The sequence below is a fragment of the Filobasidium floriforme genome (assembly GCF_021052385.1).
Source record: "Filobasidium floriforme strain CBS 6241 chromosome Unknown HD553scaffold_21, whole genome shotgun sequence".
In the NCBI taxonomy this organism is placed as follows: Eukaryota; Fungi; Basidiomycota; class Tremellomycetes; order Filobasidiales; family Filobasidiaceae; genus Filobasidium; species Filobasidium floriforme.
This window is the reverse complement of record NW_025763642.1, coordinates 329,691-346,660: the sequence shown is the minus strand read 5'-3', so window position 1 is coordinate 346,660 and position 16,970 is coordinate 329,691. Positions and strand designations below refer to the sequence as shown.

Below are 16,970 nucleotides of genomic sequence, written 5' to 3'. Positions count from 1 at the left end.
TAATCTGAGCTGTGCTCATGCTCCGTCATAGCCTTCCCAAAAGACTTTCAGGGTTAAGCAGAAGTTGGCCAAGGCCGCCAGGCAGAACCGACCCATCCCTCAGTGGTTCCGGTGAGTCTCGTGATGGACACCCAGTACCGGATGAATATCATCTAACCCTCGTTCGGTCTCTCTTCAGTCTCAAGACCGACAGTATGTCTAAAATCTGATCGGTGCTGGATGCAGAAGACGCATAGATTGACATGAAATTTCCGTTTATTTTCCGCTCTTGCAGCCACCATCCAGTACAACGCCAAGAGGAGGCACTGGCGACGAACTAAGCTCAACCTCTAAGCGTTTCGACATACCCCGTTGGAACGTGGATCAAGAGGATGTCGAGCATTTGGAGAAGGAGCATGTGGGAGGGATACTACCTGGTCTGAACGACATGAGTTGGGCCAGGTCGGAAGGCTATCCATTCGGTTTTTTTTTTGTCTCGGATCCTTGTCGAACGGTCAATCGGGATTGGGCAAACCACCCGACCCGTCACGCAAACACCTTTGGGAACGAGACATATTGAATCCATCACGCACCTTCGATGACCAGGCCAGGCGATGTTGGCAAACATTCGAATCATGTATTGCATCTCAGTGCATGAGAAGCGGCACGATGTTGTTTGAATTAGAATGGGGCGGGCGGGGCAGAACCGCTGCGTTACCAAATTGCACTACTGCATACGTCGACTCATCCTCAGAGATTAGAGCGCTTAGAACAATCTCTGAAGCTGCAAGTTGCGGCCAAATCCCTTTGAAATGATTCATGTGCTACAACAGGTGCGTACACCGCATGTCAAGTCGTTTGTGTCTTCGTAAAGTGGATGCATACATCGATCGAAATTTCTACGAGGGGGGAGGGTTTCCGTTGGTGCCAGAACCTGATGGCTGGTCGAGTTTGGGTCGTTTGGAGTTGTTGTCCTCGCTCTGGGTTTGGTTGCCTTGATTTTCTGATGAGCGCCGTTTTTGGCCAGTTGGAGCTGCGAACCCTTGCTCAACAGCTAGACATACAAAGACGATTAGCGCGTGTATCAGATAACGTTCTCTGCCTGACACTTGCCTGCTAATACTGATTGAACATCAAGCCTTGCACCGTTTGCTGCGCCTCGACCTCGGCCCCTGGCAGTGCCCCTTGGGACTCCCCTGGTGGTGGCACCTCGAGACGCAGTGCCTCGAGCTCCCCTGGCTGCTCGTCCAGCCGCAGGTGTACCGCCCACTGCACCGAGATCGATAGCATCGTCCGTCGAAGCCGTAGTGACCGGAACCGCCGCGCTCTCACCCTTGATTGACAAGGTAGGTGCGCCTGCTGCAGGGCCGGGAGGCGTCGCCCCCGTCGAAGCCACGAGCTGTCCAGAAGAGATCTTTGCGCGAAGTTCGGTCAAATCCTTCTTGTACTTGTCGGCCATACTAGCTTTGACAGCAGCCTTGGCAGCCTTTTCCTCCGAAGCTCGGCATTGTGTAGTCAAGGTTTCGATTTGGTGACGGAGCTCGTCTCGCTCTTTCGAAACTTTCTGCTCGTCGGCAGAATCTTTCGTGGCGTCCTCCGACTTGACTTCCGTACTAGTGGCAGTTATCGCAGCAGCCTCCGCCTTCGCTGCCTCCGACGCGGCTTCCAACTTGACCTTCTCCGCTGTAATTTCGGTAGCGGTAGCCAAGGCTTTGTCCCGTTCAGTCTTGAGTACTTCCACGATCTCGTCGATGGCGGTATTGAGATCAAAGTTTCCGCCTTGAGTCGGGGTTTTGAACTCTTTCTGCAGCGTCTCGATGTGCTGACGAACGCCTCGCCATTGCTGGTTTTCCTGCTTTAGCTTGACCTGTAGGATGATCGCGAGCTGCTCAGCTGACGGACGATCGAGCTTTGTTCTCAGGTGACTCACATTGGCGCTGTTGACCTTCATAACACCTTGCTCGTATTTCGTACTCTGCTCTGACTTGTACCGGTCGAATTGAGCTTGTAGTTCGTCTAGTGCCTTCTGAGGCTCTCCGCCTGTTTCGGCCGCTTCAATTGCGGGCGCTACCCCTTCGTCCTTGATCTCGCCAGGCTCTTCAGCACTTGCGGCAAGCGCCACCGACGCATCCGAGCTAGATGGAGGCTGATTGAAGGTTTGTACTTTGGCTTGCGTTTCCGATAGCTCGCTTTCCAGAGCTTGGATACGTTGGGACAGCCGTTGCACCTCTTCGTGAGCGGAAACCTGCAGACCGACTCGATCAGGATAAGCGAATATGCTTGAAGACTACTTCACTCACTGTCTTTGCATTGGCAGCTCGAAGAGCCTCCTCGTGCTGCTTCTTGGCTGATTCCTATAAAGATCTCTCATCAGTTAGGCCCACTGCCTGGTCTACGTCCCGCCGACATACCAAGTCTTGGCGCAAAGCGTCCTGTGTATGTCCTTCCGCCACATTAGCCGTTGCAGCAGACTGAAGACGGCGTTGCTCCGCTACCGCCTCATCCCGCGTTGTAATAGCTGCGGACAGCTGCGACTCTAGCTCTCCGATGCGCTGCTTCGCTTGATCCAGGGCTTTCTGGGTCTCAGCCATCACTCCATCGACAACAGGGGTAACCTCTGATGCTGGAGTCACAGAAGTGTTGGCGTTGACCGCTGCTTGAGCTAAGGCTGTCTCCTTGTCTGCAAGACCAGCTTTGAGACGAGCTACTTCTTCTTTGACCTCGTCCGCCTCTTTTGATTTGGAAGCGACGTTCTGCTTCGCGGTGGCGACTTCACCGTTCAAGCTTTCGATCTGAGTTTTGAGCGAAGTGACTTCGGTCTGTAGCTCGGTGACAGCCTTGGTGTGCGTTTCCTTGGTCTCGTTGATCTGAGCCATCAACTCCTTGGTTCGCTTCTGCCATTTGAGACCGATGTTCAGCTTGGTTTGCACGTCCGCCCGTGCAGCGGCGATTTCCTCTTGAAGTTTGGCGATCTTTTCGTCTCGCTCTTTCGTGATGGTGGCCAGCTCGGTTTCGAGCTCGTCGATTCGCTTCTGCAATTCGGGGGACTTGGAGGAAGTCTGTAGGTGAAATATCAGAATCACTTCAACCATGTCTAGAACGTCTAGCAAACTCGGTCACCCACAAGCAAGGTTTGATTGGCAGTACGTTGTTCGGCCAAAGCGTTCCTGGCTTTCTCTCTAAGAGGAGGACAGCAGTGTGAATTTGCATCTCTCTATGTCAATTAGGGGGTAAGCAGCTTACAGATCCTCCCGGAGGGATGTCAAAGCGTTCTCCGCTTCCTGCTTGGCATTGTGAGCGATGAGAAGTTCCTGGTCGTGGAGGAGTTTGCGACTTGAGATCTCCCGAGAGAGCTCGGCTTTCTCTTGCAGCAATTTGCTCGTAGATTCAGCAGACGCCAATTCGTTGGCCTGGAAGCGGATGATAAGACATCGTCATGACGACTTGAGGCGAATGCAATATTGCTTACCTGCAACATCTCCTTTTGAGCGTTGAGGCCGTCAACGAAAGTCTGCAAGTGCTTTTTCTGCGCTCGTAGGTGGTTCTCCTCGTTGGTAACCTATACAAAGCAGTGGTCAATCAGTTCGAGCGGGCCGGCCCAATTGAACCACGTGAACTTACCCGGGCCAATTCCGTACGAAGGTTGAGGATCTCGGCTTCTCTGATCGCGATAGTGCTGAGGTGAGTGGTAAGATCCGATTTTTCCTGTTCCATCTTCTGCGTAAGAGCCAGATTTTGATCTAAGATGCAGACATTAGCTTCGATCAATCGCGATCTGACTGCAGGCCCTAGGCTCACTCTGCTCGTGACGCAAAGAAGCCAGGGCAGATGCCGTCCGCTCTCGTTCGGCTTCTACTTCCCTCGTTTTCTCCTCGACCTTCTCTTGAACCTCCTTGACTTCCCTCTGGAGTTCATCACGGTGCTTCTCGAACTCGGCCTGTATACCCGACATGACATTGCGGACGACATCGTCTTGTCCTTGGACACCACCCATCGCAAGCTGGCCCGAAGCAATCTTGTCGACCGCTTCGCTAGACATGCCAAGCATTCGGCCCTGAACGAGCAAGCGGCTGTACATGTCCCTCTCCTTGATAGATAGCTCCAACTGGGTCCTGGAGTCGACCACTTGGGCTCGCAACGAGTTGACAGTCTCGGTCAAATTCTCGATCGCCTGTGCGGCATTGTCGAGATCGTTGTCACTTGCTTCGGCACCTGACGACCCGCTCGAAGCCTTCTCTTCCAGCTTCCTGCCGAGTTCCCGGGAGATGCGTAACAGCTTCTTGTTCTGCTCGAGCAATTGCGGTAGCTTCTTAAACATGGTCAGATTGTTCGTGATCACGGCGTCGATGTCAGAAATCTCTGGGTGATCTTGTCCAATGGGATCAAAGGCCTCGTATGCCAGTGCGGGGTCATCCCTGATAGCGATCTCCCTTGTCAACACCCTGACTTGAAGTCCGAGATCAGCCGACTGGCTCTTAAGCGTCTTGTTTTCGACCGAGGCATCGTTCAATCGAGACCTGATCTCGACCAGTTCGGCTTCCGCTGCCTCTTTAGCTTGAATTGTTTCCGCCAGTTGCCGAGCGAGATCATCAGCATTGGTCTTCATCCTGAAGTATTCGGCGCGTTGTTGATCGAGAACGGGTTTCTGGGAAGTGGCAGACCTTCAGCTTCGATCGCAAACAAGATCGACCGGGAATGTAATAACTCACCCTCTCTTCGAGATCCCTCAATACGCTCCTGCACAACCCCTCGAGCCTTTCGTTCTCCACCTTGAGCTTCCCGCTCTCTGCTTGAAGCCTGACTACCTCTGCCAACGCCTGTTTCAGCGTCTTTCCTCCCGAGGTTGACCCAGAGCTCGATCCGATCATGGCGGCCATCTGGCCGGCCGCTTCTCCGCCGAGCCCACCCCAATCATCCGTGCTCGATTCGACCCCTTGACTGAGCAGTTCGACGGTCCTGGCCATCTCTGCCATCTTCTCTTCCGCTTGCGTCTGTCGCTCTGCCGCAGCCTGGATCTCGTCTTCGTACGCTTCCACACGCTGAGCGTGAGCCTCCTGAGCTTCTCTAAAAGCTTCCTCCAGACCCTCGACGGCTTCCCGATCCTCCTTGCTACGGTTCTCCAGCGAGTCAATACGCTTTTGAAGCGCTGCGGCATCTGCTCTGAAGTCGGAAGACTTTTTTGACAGCTTGTTCTGGAGCGCTGTCAACTCGGTCTGAGCAGAGTTCAAGGCATCGAGGTTTTCCTGGTATTGTCGGTTGACCTGATCGCGAGCTTTTTCGACCTGGAGTCGAGATTGAGCTTCACGGTCGCGTTCCGAGAGCGTCTGTTGCAATTCCATGTACTGTAGAGCGAACCGACCGTTCATCTCCAGCCCAATTCTATCTGAACGGCTCGAAGCTACACTCACATGACTCGACCGGTAAGATGCAAACTCCGCTTCCTTGTCGACCAAAGCCTTGGAGTACATCTCTGATTCTTTCCTGACTGTCTCCAAAGCCGAGCTGAGAATCTTTTGTTGATGCTCCATCTTGTTCTTGGCGTAGATGGCTTCGGAACGCTCGACATCCAGCTGACGGATCTGTCTACCATCGCTCTCCGATGTCTCACGGTATTTTCTGACCAGGTCTGAAGTGGGTGGTCGTTTGTGAGATGTTGTATTTCGGGCCCAAGAGGGAAAAACAGGTACTAACCATTGTCTGTCCGGCTCTTCTGTTTCAGCTGGGAGAAGTCTTGCCGAAGCTCTTCTTTCTCCCTCTCCAAGATCTGGTGCCGGATCGGATCTCATCAGCCGCAAACTCCACCTGCCGAGTGCTCTTCCCAGGTCTGTGACCTACCCGTATACGTGTTTCGTAATCGCGAACGTTGGTAGAGATGGTAGCGAAAGTGGATTGGGTAGAAGAGTTGGCTTCTTGCAGTTGAGCATTGGTTGTAGCTGTTCACGATTTCCCACATGCTCAGCAAGGATTCAAAAGAGCTCGCTTCACGAGAATCTGTATACTCTTAACATACCCAGCTCATCCCTCTCAGCCTTGACCTTTTCCTTCTCTGCCCGTTCTTTCCGACATTCTTCCTCGACGTTCTTGAGCCGGTCTTGCAGATCCTGGTAAGCTTGTTCTTGCGCGACCTTCTCGATGATCGAATCAGCCACACGAGAGTCGTCCGTGAAATTCTCTGCCATCTTGCAGGTTTGACGAATCCGACGAGATGAAGTGGAATTTGCCCGTACGGAGCGTTATCGATAAGACTGGATTGCGGCGAAGCGGGATATATTCAGATCACCATCCAGCCGCGAGGTCGAAGCAGCGTTGATACGAAGGCACGCAGGGTCTGGTAGGATGATGTATCGCCGTGTAAGGCAAAAAGCTGGAGGTCCTGTTAATTAGTATGATCCTGATCCACTGCTATGTCGTTGCCATCCGGATCGAGAATGATATGACGATGAACTGTGCAGTAAAGCGAATGACGAAGATGCACTTCGACCATCGCTAGCTTCGACTGCTTCGAGAGCAAGGTCAGTCTCTCCCAGGGCTGATACTGTTCGCGAGCCATCGCGAGCCATAACTTGCAGTCTGGTCACTTCTTCTTCCTAGATCATCCTGGGTCGTTAACATCCCGTGGTCGCAAAGCCTATCTCGACCTCTGTGACTGCAGTATCCCGAACCAAAAACGACTCATAGCATCTGTAACGATGGCTCAACCTAATGTCATGGTCATGAGTGAGTCTCGTCGCCGCAAGGGTCGACCGCAGGCGAGGTGCCTTGCTCACACCTGGAATTTCGACCTTGATCATCAGACACCGGTCCCGAAAGGCAGACCGGACGAAAAGCGCAGTCTGCCAACATCATGGCTGCCAAGGTCAGCAGTTTGGACTTTTTCAAGCTAAATCTGGCGGAGACTAACAGTTCGCGCATGTATAGACGGTAGCGGATGTCATCCGAACGTGTTTGGGGCCCAAGGCCATGTTGAAGATGATCTTGGACCCCATGGGAGGAATCTTGTCAGTCTTTTCGTTTACGCCACACCAGCTGTCAAATGACAAATTGAAACTCATGTCTTGGTTCGTCTTACAAAGGCTCACTAACGACGGACACGCCATTCTCCGAGAGATCGACGTTGCTCACCCTGCTGCCAAGTCGATGATCGAGCTCTCGAGAACGCAGGACGAGGAGGTCGGTGACGGGACTACAAGTGTCATTATTCTCGGTGAGGCTTTGGCTTTGACAGACTCCCATCCTCCGTCCCCTGACTTAAGCTATCTCGATGTTCTCGTCAGCTGGAGAGATCCTTGCCCACTCGTTGCCTCTGCTCGAACGCAACATCCATCCGGTCGTCATTATCAAGGCCTTCTCCAGCGTCCTCGACTCTGCTCTCGCCACCATTGAATCGATCTCGGTACCCGTCGACACGTCGTCAGAGAAGGAAATGATGGCTCTGATCAAAACCTCGATTGGTACGAAGTTCTCGTCCCGATGGTCCGACTTGATGTGTTCTCTCGCCTTGAAGGCTGTGAGGACCGTCGCCGAGACCGCAGAGGGTGAATCTTCTTCATCTGCCGGAGTCAAGACAGTCGATATCAAGCGATACGCGAGAGTGGAAAAGATTCCCGGTGGGGAGATTGAGGATTCCAAGGTCCTCAACGGTGTCATGGTCAACAAGGACGTCACTCATCCGAAGATGAGGAGGAGGATCGAGAACCCTCGTGTCATCCTGCTCGACTGCCCTATGGAGTACAAGAAGGGAGAGTCTCAGACCAACATCGAGGTGTCGAAGGAGGAGGACTGGAACCGTTACCTCCAGATCGAAGAGGAGCAGATCAAGGCGCTCTGTGACAAGATTATCGAGTTCAAGCCCGACGTCGTCTTTACCGAGAAGGGAGTCTCGGATCTCGCTCAACATTACCTCCTCAAGGCCGATCCTCCTATCACGGCCATTCGAAGGGTCAGGAAATCGGACAACAACAGGATTGCTAGGGCTGTTGGTGCTACTATCGTCAACAGGGTCGAGGATCTGAGGGAGTCTGATGTCGGCACGGATTGTGGTCTTTTCCACATCGAGAAGCTGGGAGACGAGTCAGTCTGGTTTCTACCTCGAGCCTAGATTGCGCTATTTGTGATACTGATGCAAGACCCGTATGTTGGACTCGCTGCGTAGATACTTCACCTTCTTGACCGAATGCAAGTCGCCCAAGGCATGCACGATCCTTCTCCGAGGACCCTCCAAGGACATCCTGAACGAGATCGACCGGAACTTGGCCGACGCCATGTCCGTCGCCCGGAACGTCGTCTTCAACCCTACCCTCGCGCCTGGTGGTGGAGCGACCGAGATGGCCATCAGTGTAGCGCTCGCCAAGAAGGGCAAGGCTATGGAAGGTGTAGAGGGGGCTCCGTTCAGGGCCGTAGCGGATGCCCTCGAGGTGATCCCGAGGACTTTGGTGCAGAACTGTGGTGGAAACGCTATCAGGGTGCTGACCGAGCTCAGGGTGAGCTTTTGCGAGCCTGATACATCTTTCCTAAGCATTCACTGATCTCTTCAAACCTCCTTGTTCTCGGTCGATAGGCCAAGCACGCAAACGGCGAGAACCACTACGGTGTTGATGGAGAGACCGGCAAGGTCGTGGACATGAAGGAGTACGGCCTGTTGGAGTCCGCAGCCGTCAAGATCCAGACCCTTAAGACCGCTATCGAGGTGAGAATCGTGGCGCTTTGATGCAATTGAAACGCACCTAACACGTCTCTGGATATGTCGCAGTCTGCCAAACTGTTGTTGCGTGTAGATGACATTGTGAGCGCAAAGCGTAAGTCCCGACGAGATACGACAGGAGCTATCGTATCCTCCACCATTCAGCTAATACGTCGGGCATTCGGTGTAAACAGGACCAGAAGAAGGCGGTGGTGGTGGACAGGTACAGACGATGGGTGGGGAGGGCGAGGGCGAGATGCCCGAGATGTAAAGGATTTACGTCCAGGCATCAAACTCGACAACAACCAAAAAAACGACACACCCAGGTTACGACCCGCTTCCTTTGTCTATGTAGATCACGATTACATGCGAATTTCTTCTCGCAGCAGCAGCGAACAGCAATTCTATTAGCCATCCTTGTCTCACACTGCGGTCCGATCTTCTTGAGCTGCCGGTAGTCAAACGTCATGAGCCCGTCGGGGATCGGCCTCGGAAGCAAATCCTCGATGGCCGCCGCCGCCGCCGGCTTCGTCATGGCTGGCGATGCCGAACTAGGACGATGGATGGAGGAGGATGATAAATTGTGACATCCTCCTTGTCGCAACGTCTTTGAGCGTCATCTATATCAAGCTCGCATCCCCATCCCAGAGAATCACACAATCACCCTAGCTACACAACACTTCATCAATCGACATCTGACAGCATGCCCGACATACATCTCGCCGTCCTCATCCACGGCTTGCACGGCAATCCTGGCAACCTCGCGCAATGCGAGATCGAGCTCGTTAAAGCTCATCAGGAAAAGCGATCTCAATCGAAACAGGGGAACGGTAGCGATCTGGACCTACAAGTATTCATCCCTTCGACTTTTCCCGGCACCTTGACTTTCGACGGAGTGGAATTGTTGGCAATCAGGGTGGCGGACGAGCTGGATAAGAAGATTGAAAGGATTGGAAGTCAAGGAGGCGATGTCAAAGCTATTACCATAGTGAGTGTCACAATTAGCGTCTCGTTCAGAAGACCTAAGATACTGAAAACATTCTCCTCTTGCCTTTTCAGATGGGCTATTCTCTCGGAGGCTGTCAGTAATCTACACCGCCGGTAAATCCCGATATGCAGCTGACATTCCCCACCTCTCCACTTCCTTTGCCTTCGTTATCGAAGTGATCGCCCGGTATTTGATCACCCTTCTTGACTCAAGAACACCTTCATTCTTTGAGAGACATGAGCCGATACATTTCTCTACTATCGCGACACCTGTATGTCCTCCTCGAAGGCCGCCTAACATAAGAAGGAAGGCACGCTGATGCAGTAAACCTTTCATCTGCCTAGAACCTCGGCATGCCGCGATACGGTAAGCCTTTCTACCTTGCCATCGCTCGCCTTCAAGATCGTTTGTTTGACCGATAGCGATACGGCCCCTACAACCCAGGCACCAAGTTCTCTACGATAAAACACCTTGTCGGGGGACACATGTTCTCTCAAACAGGCGCCGAACTGTTCTCATGGGATCATTATAGCGAACAAGATCCTCGCTCGTTGTTGGAAGTTATGAGCGATCCCAGTAGGTTCTACATGGTCTTCGGGGACCTAGCTGAGGTCAACTGAAAGAGAAGCTGATTGAAAGGTGTCTTTTCTTCCAGCTCGACCGTTCATGCAAACTTTGCGCAAATTCCCAAAGGTTCAGATCATAGCGAACGGGTAAGTCAAAATCGGTTCGATGAGCTGACCGCACAATCGCGCTCATTCTTGTCTCGTCTACCTTTTGAGTTACAGATGTCACGACCTGACGGTCTCCTATCCTACGGCGGCTATCACCGAGACCGACCCGTTCGACAGTTTCGAGACGACCGGAATCAGGATTAAGACTGACGAGAACAGCGTGGTCAAATCTTGGTCGTTCCCCTCGCCTGAGGCTGAAGGGGAGGGGGAAGACGAGACGGATACTCTGGTCAAGACGAGATCGGGGCAGAAGGGGCTACGCAAACGGCCCAGTCGACCGCCTTTTCTGGAATTTCGATTCCCCTTCAACTACGTGCGTATTCGCTTTGCGCTTTACACTTGATGAACGATGTTGGAGTGTTCTCTGTGCGGTCTTCTCAGCTCGCAATCCCTTTGATCCCGATCGTCGCGACATTCTTCGTCATATCTGCGTGAGTGGCTTGCCTTTTCTTCACATAATGTACATAACTCATAGACCATTCTCTTGTACATAGTTTCATTACACTTACGATACAGCGCTTCAGATCGTGAGTGTGTTCTCAAAAAACGATCTGGCTAATTCGATCATGACTCAAAATGGACCATTACTATAGAAGCAAACGAATCAGACGATATCGTTCGAGTCGCAACAACCTTGCTGTTAGGATATCTCAGTCTGGTAAGTCTCCCGATTCTTGAGCTAGTTTTATGCCAGGTACGACCTAACCTTTGGTCCGCAACGGTATAGTGAGCGACGGTGTCGAACGAGCCGGAGATTTCCTCCAAGAACAGGTCAACGGTGACTGGAACGGGGACGATTTCCCGGTTCGAGGCAAGGCGGCCAAGTTGCTTTTGACCGAAGCGCAGAAGACAATGATTAGGAATTTCAACCAATACCTCCCACAGCTCGAGAGGATCGTCGTCTGTAAGTAAGGTCGGAGATAAGGGAGGTTTTCTCGAGAAAGCGTCCGGTACTGACTTCAGCACGTTCCCTTTTGCAGGGTATCCATACGCGTACAATTCGCATGCAACAATCGTTGTCAGGTGAGTTTAATGACAATCGCAATGGCAGATTAGACCGGCTGATAAACCCTTACACACAGAGACGTGACTCGATTCCCATCTCATGAAGATGGCCGAGGTGGTCTCAAAGTCTGGGCGAAATCGATTGTCGATGCAGTATAAGGTCTGGAAATGCCATATGGTCATTTCCCTCATACGATACACTCCATTAACCTGTATAGACATAGACGCATTCGAGACTCGGTTTTTGTATCCTCGTTTCGTGGCAACATTATAAGATGATCGATTTTCATCGGCGAGGCTTGGGAGCACTTCCGATTTGCTTTCCGCCCTTGCCGTAGACCTTCCTTCGGAGCTTGATCATGTGGGTGTAAAGGACGTAAAGAGCTAAGTGTCACGAGAAAGAGGTCGGTAAGGTCCCTTGTCAGAACTTCAAGTCGCTTCTGCTCACCAGGCCACCACATGCAGAAGAACGCCAAGATCATAAAGTCGTAAGCGCCCCAGGGCTGACCTGCCTTCCTCCCAGACAAGGCCTTGAGCCAGACCGACATCTTGCCCTTCCTGCTGTAACTGAGGACGGACTTGATGGAAGGCACGAGCGTTTTCAAGGTGGGCAGGGTGGAGAACATAAGGAACGCCTCTGATCCGGCACCAAGGGGGTACAAGATGTAGAAGGTATTGTATCTAGAATTCGGAGGGAGAAGTCGATGTCAGCTGGCTGTTGATGGGCAGGGCGGCGGGTCCAGAGAGGCTTACCGCAACCAGGTGAGGATTCGGGGCTCGACCTTGAACAGGGCACATGCGTAAAAAGCGTATCGGACACACTCGGTCACCGACCACGCGAGGACCATGGTAGTGAACAGCGGGTGGAAGTGAGTCTGGGGAGACAGGTACAAGGTCAGTCGAGGCCCTTGCACGCCGGACCTACAGGAGACTCACCTCTGGCCTGGTCTCGACAATCCCCCAGACCATGAAGATCCTGCTTGCAACCTGCATGGCGACGGTAAAAGCGCTACTCCGGACCCATCCAAGCAGGGCATGCGCGACCTCCAACAAGGCTCCGGTCTGGGTCAAGACGACCCAAGGGCCGAGATCTTCGTAGACATAAGATCCGCCGAGGTAGGTCTTGAGTTTGCTGATAATCCCAGTAGGAGGAATTGGGATACCAGCTGTAGTAGCATGGGATCGGGAGACGGTGTGCTGAATCTTGGTGGCCCCGAGGGAGAGCAGCGAAGAGAGCTTGGCAGAAGCAGTGGTCGGCAGGATCTTGGTGTTGTCGATATGAGGGATGGCAGGTCGGTTGACGATAAACGAGACCGTCTTGAAGAGGACAACTCCCCAACAGAGAAGGGAGACGGTATTATAGACGACCAGGTATGAAGTGACCATGCCATTCGCAGCTGCCAGCCAAAACGATGAAAGTCAAGTTCTAGGACAACTTCCTCATCTTGCTGGTCCCGTCTTACGCTTGGGTTTCCGGGCCACAGGAGGTGCCTGAGCAGATCCAGGTCGTTTCTGCTGTACTTCCGCCATCGTGTCAGGAGCTGCTGGGATACGTAGTTGCTAGTAGCTAGTAGCCATTCTCATGGACTAACAGTGAAAGTGGACGAGTATCAACTGCAATTGAGCGAAGGTCGGTCAACCAAGATGCCGGTGCAGCTGGAAAGCGAATGACGACTGGGCGACGCGCACCGAACCCGGTTGAAGAGTTACTGTTTCAGGATCATTCGCCTTCATATTACGCTAGCTATTACAGGGCTTCGGTACTACATATCAAATTCACTCGTACATGCCGAGTCAAATAGTTTTATACAGTGCAACCAAAGCGATTGGTCGAAACGCAAGCAAGGTGCCGACCCAGCAAATGTTCACGATCGATTGGAGCGATGGTTTCGGTTGGGGCTACGATCACCGAAAGGGTGTGTCACCGGTGAGGTGACGTTGAAACTCTTGGGCGAATCCGCTGTCGAAGATTGAGATGCAAACGGATGACACCCCGTAGGCTGTCGAGATCTTGCGGAAGCGCCGTCCTTTCGATCCTGCATTCCTCCCGCCCCTGGGGCAGGACTCTCTCGCCCGCCAAAAGGAGACTCCTGCAGCGTCTCATATAGAAACGGCAGCGCCCCGGAAGTCAACCTCTCCAGGGAGGGAGAGTATGCGATGGAATGGCTCATCGGGCTCAACGACCTAGGGCCTTCACCTCCTGCTTCAGCGAGCCTGGGCAAGAACCTCTCGTGAAGTGCAGCAGTGGCGAAACTTGACGCCCTGCCCTTTTGACGATGCGGACTGACCCCGACAAACGTCGGCTCTGGCAGGGGCACCCGTTCTCCACCCTCTAGCTTTTGCCAAAACTCGGCGCCTTTCTTGCGGTTCAGGCTTTGCGAGAAATCGGCCCAGCTCTCGCTATCCTTCTTGGCAAGCTTGAACCAGCCATCATCATCCTCGACAGGGGTGGGTAAGTGAGCGAGGTCGATGGTACTGTGACGTTTCCGGTGTTCACTCAAGAAGGAAGACTTGGTCGTTTGGGAAGAAATAGATGACATCGAGTTCGACCTCGGGACAGGTTTCTTCGAGGCAAAATTGTCCTCCCCTCCTGCTTTATACTGCCCCTCGAAGGGGGGCAGAGGGCCGAGGGGGACGAAGACATCGGAAAAGTCGATAGTGTCCTCAGATATAAAGGGCCTGAATGACTCTCGGTCAGACCCCTTCGATCCCCGTCGATTTTTACCGGAGAAGGACAGCATAGCGCTTCCCGGAGTGGATGCGCCGGAAAGAGGTCGGCCGGTGTCTTTCGTGATCTCGCTCATGTCCACAGAGATGGTGGTGATCACTCGAGGTTTATCGACTGGAGCGGTCGGGAAAGCAGCGGGAGTCTCATCTTCCCCGCCGTCTGTCGGCGAGACGGGGAACATCTCCTTCGAAGCCCTTGCTCCCTGTTGAGCTTTCGCGACCGGTCGTCTAGTCGACACGGGACGGGCGAAAGCGTCTCCGCCCCATTTCTTCTCTACCTTGCCCTCAAGGTCGATCAGAAACTCGGTATGATCCTTCAAGCTGTACCCATCTGGATGCCAAGCCTCGTCCAGATCGAGCATAAAGTAGTCCTCCTCTTTAGGGTTGACAAGGTCCGTAACGAAGATACGCTCCTTGGGGGAGGGATAGGCGGTTTGGTTTTTCCTATACACCGGACCCTGACGGACAGATTGAGCGGAAGCCTTCTTGGAGAGCGATCGACGAAGAACGGCAGCTGCTTTGATTGGAGCAGGGCGCCTCTCCAAAGACAGGCCCTTCTCGAACGAAGCGGTCCGGCCGATAATAAGGACGTCTTGATCGCTATCAGCCTTCTTCAAGGAGGCCTTCTTGGTCTTCCTCTTGTTGATAGAAGGCATATGCATGACGAACGGCTTGTTGCAGAGGAGCCCCGCGGACAATGAAGCTTGCTCGTCCTCGATTGAGAGCGAGTGATGAGAGGTCTGCCTCAACTTCTCGGTGTGCTTCGGTTTGTCCTTGATATCGTCAGCGAGCTTGAAGAAGCTGGTCTGAGAAGCTTCAGAACTGGGTGAAGCGTTGTTGCTCTTTAACAATTGGGAAGGCCACCACATCCTTTGTTGGTTCGGGCTGGCGGCGAAATTCTGTTCGTTTGGCGCGAGACTGGAGGGGCTGAATAGCGGGTTTCAGCTTCAATGTACGTTTGAGACGACAAGAGGGTAATATCGGCGCCGAGAAGGTGTCGAAGGACTTTGATCATGAAGTATGTCCTTTTGTCGATGATCGCAATGAGGTGGAGCGCGACTGGACCGAGGACGACGTCGACAGTGAGAGGCAACGACGATGACGTCTTTTGTCATGGTCGAGGTGCAAGATGATTGTACCAAGAAGCCCGTTGTGGGGAAGATCCAGCTATATAGTCGATTCGGGCTGAGAGGATGGGGACAAATCACTTTTTTTCTCTGATTCATCAGCTCTCTTTTGTCTGAGCGGGTTTAAGGTTTCTCTCTAGCTCGTGCCCCGGATCAAACCGGTTAACTCTCGGTTCCCCGGTCCATCCTTCCATGTGCTGTGTTTACCCCGCTGACGGGGGTCCTTTGGAGCACTCCTTTGACTCCAGAGAAGCGCTGATCGCGTGCACATGCCTTTGCTTCCTTCGGGCAAAGCACAGCACGGTCCAAACCCGTTTCATCAACCCTCGCGCGCGAGCGTACAGTACGTACAGTACTCGTACCGAAGCAGCCGGAAACTGCGTCATCAAAAGGAAGACGGAGTTGGCCGTGCTGCGAAATATGAAACGCGAACTATTGTGATGTGGAAATGGTGATTTGATCCTGAATGCCGAGATCACCTTTTGTGACGCGTTCCCTGGCTCTCCAGAAAGGTCTAGCTATGCTAGTTGGCTGACTTGATGTGATCAGTTTGATCGAGCCGATAGCTCGGTCTTTTAGCTCTGCACTATGATGTACGTTCTTGCCTTCCGTTGTCTGCGTCACAGCAACAATATTCTTGAAGCCGCTAGAGTCTTTTCCATTGTCGGTGCGATCCTCCAGCACATCGCTCAGGACCAGTACGTCCGTTATCCTATAGAAGGGGACAGGCCGAGGTACAATACTCCATTTTGGGAAAAGACTTCTCGATTGGACGGACTTCTGATTGGCTTCAATCTCCCAGAAGCATTGACTGGGTCAAGTATCGGATGGGTATGCAGGCTCCTCTCTTCAGACAATTTGCTGGGCCTGCTGGGGCGGCAGGGTAGCTAATGCGCTGTCGATATAAGCGATGACATCCGAGTTCGAGACCGCCTTAAGTGAGCGCCTCGACCTCTCCAACAGGACGGTACGCTACACGAGGCCGTTACGACAGGGATTATGAGCGCAAGACAGGTCGAGCTCGAGATCTCATCTACGCTATCGCTCGCCAGCATGAGGCAGCCTAGCGGGTCAAAATAAACAGCGGGGGCTCAGCAACTTCATGTCCATGCTGTCGCCCTGATTCACAGGCCGGATAGATGCGATGGCGAGTCGGCAGTTCACATGTCCGTGGTCAACAACGACTGTCCGGCCGTTATATTTCGATGAGCCATCGCTGACGTATACGTCGTCGCAATCCAGACCAATCAGAGGAAACTCCTGCACTGCTAGCGCTGTGCCGTTTGAGATGCATGATGAAAGTATTTATCATAGAGCTGACAATAAGCATCGTTTTTATTCGAACTCTAGGTCTACGGGGCCCGACCTCCATGGATTTTATGGAACAACATGGGCCACAGCCGCTCCTTCCCCGCTACAATGCTCTATTATAACATTCGGTCTAGCATGTGTTCCTGCATTCAGCGGTGGCCAACGTCGGCATGGGATTTTAGTGAGGGAGACCGTCAAGCCTGAAACCGACAGTTTTCATACGAGACGGTTATGTTTGTCTTCCAGGTCCGCGATTCCTGTCACCGCAGCCCTACCTTTGGCGCAACAGAAGACGGTTTACCTGGACGCCAACTTGGAATGAGGCTCAGACCCCTTGTACAGCGAGGTCTGCCTGAAACACGTGAGAGACCTTGTACGGGGTAGCAGTACCGCGGCCAAAGATCATCGTAGCGATTTCG

The 16,970-nt window shown here is 52.9% G+C and overlaps 5 protein-coding genes across 5 annotated transcripts; 2 read left to right on the top strand and 3 right to left on the bottom strand.

Moving 5' to 3' along the window:
- Positions 1-1,624: 1,624 nt before the first annotated feature.
- On the bottom strand, positions 1,625-6,413 carry HD553DRAFT_115007 (uncharacterized protein). Its single transcript, XM_046176448.1, has 15 exons — positions 6,301-6,413; positions 5,990-6,224; positions 5,815-5,912; positions 5,671-5,743; positions 5,388-5,605; positions 4,689-5,321; positions 3,778-4,624; positions 3,601-3,719; positions 3,449-3,538; positions 3,223-3,389; positions 3,104-3,158; positions 2,391-3,038; positions 2,280-2,326; positions 1,910-2,224; positions 1,625-1,846 (listed from the first exon to the last, which is right to left on the bottom strand). Exons 2-14 carry the CDS (start codon positions 6,156-6,158, stop codon positions 2,047-2,049), a joined length of 3,342 nt encoding a protein of 1,113 aa, XP_046034094.1. The 5' UTR covers positions 6,159-6,224; positions 6,301-6,413; the 3' UTR covers positions 1,625-1,846; positions 1,910-2,046.
- A 187-nt stretch (positions 6,414-6,600) lies between these two features.
- On the top strand, positions 6,601-9,081 carry HD553DRAFT_317050 (putative T-complex protein 1 gamma subunit). Its single transcript, XM_046180707.1, has 9 exons — positions 6,601-6,696; positions 6,774-6,835; positions 6,898-6,977; positions 7,053-7,183; positions 7,254-8,049; positions 8,132-8,459; positions 8,537-8,665; positions 8,729-8,774; positions 8,854-9,081. Exons 1-9 carry the CDS (start codon positions 6,669-6,671, stop codon positions 8,928-8,930), a joined length of 1,677 nt encoding a protein of 558 aa, XP_046034093.1. The 5' UTR covers positions 6,601-6,668; the 3' UTR covers positions 8,931-9,081.
- Positions 9,082-9,362: 281 nt separating this feature from the next.
- On the top strand, positions 9,363-11,545 carry HD553DRAFT_344851 (putative lipid particle protein; the record flags this gene model as incomplete). The annotated part of the gene is made up of 13 exons (XM_046183036.1): positions 9,363-9,647; positions 9,719-9,740; positions 9,824-9,918; positions 9,992-10,013; positions 10,092-10,223; positions 10,303-10,360; positions 10,436-10,694; positions 10,763-10,812; positions 10,876-10,908; positions 10,975-11,039; positions 11,109-11,285; positions 11,362-11,404; positions 11,464-11,545. 13 exons carry the CDS (start codon positions 9,363-9,365, stop codon positions 11,543-11,545), a joined length of 1,323 nt encoding a protein of 440 aa, XP_046034092.1.
- A 127-nt stretch (positions 11,546-11,672) lies between these two features.
- On the bottom strand, positions 11,673-12,772 carry HD553DRAFT_329671 (PTPLA-domain-containing protein; the record flags this gene model as incomplete). Its single annotated transcript, XM_046181930.1, has 4 exons — positions 11,673-11,770; positions 11,835-12,067; positions 12,140-12,261; positions 12,323-12,772. 4 exons carry the CDS (start codon positions 12,770-12,772, stop codon positions 11,673-11,675), a joined length of 903 nt encoding a protein of 300 aa, XP_046034091.1.
- Positions 12,773-13,165: 393 nt separating this feature from the next.
- HD553DRAFT_361670 (uncharacterized protein) lies at positions 13,166-14,982 on the bottom strand (the record flags this gene model as incomplete). Its single annotated transcript, XM_046183980.1, has 1 exon — positions 13,166-14,982. The coding sequence occupies one exon, from the start codon at positions 14,980-14,982 to the stop codon at positions 13,252-13,254; it is 1,731 nt and encodes a 576-aa protein (XP_046034090.1). The 3' UTR covers positions 13,166-13,251.
- Positions 14,983-16,970: the final 1,988 nt, after the last annotated feature.

Coding starts and splice junctions, on each gene's coding strand:
- HD553DRAFT_317050 (XM_046180707.1), top strand. CDS start 6,669: ATGGCTCAACCTAATGTCATGGTCATGA. Junction 8,050..8,131: donor ATCGAGAAGCTGGGAGACGA/GTCAGTCTGGTT, acceptor CTCGCTGCGTAG/ATACTTCACCTTCTTGACCG. Junction 8,666..8,728: donor CCCTTAAGACCGCTATCGAG/GTGAGAATCGTG, acceptor GATATGTCGCAG/TCTGCCAAACTGTTGTTGCG.
- HD553DRAFT_115007 (XM_046176448.1), bottom strand. CDS start 6,158: ATGGCAGAGAATTTCACGGACGACTCTCGTGTGGCTGATTCGATCATC. Junction 4,625..4,688: donor TGAGGGATCTCGAAGAGAGG/GTGAGTTATTAC, acceptor GCCACTTCCCAG/AAACCCGTTCTCGATCAACA. Junction 3,159..3,222: donor ACATCCCTCCGGGAGGATCT/GTAAGCTGCTTA, acceptor TCCTCCTCTTAG/AGAGAAAGCCAGGAACGCTT.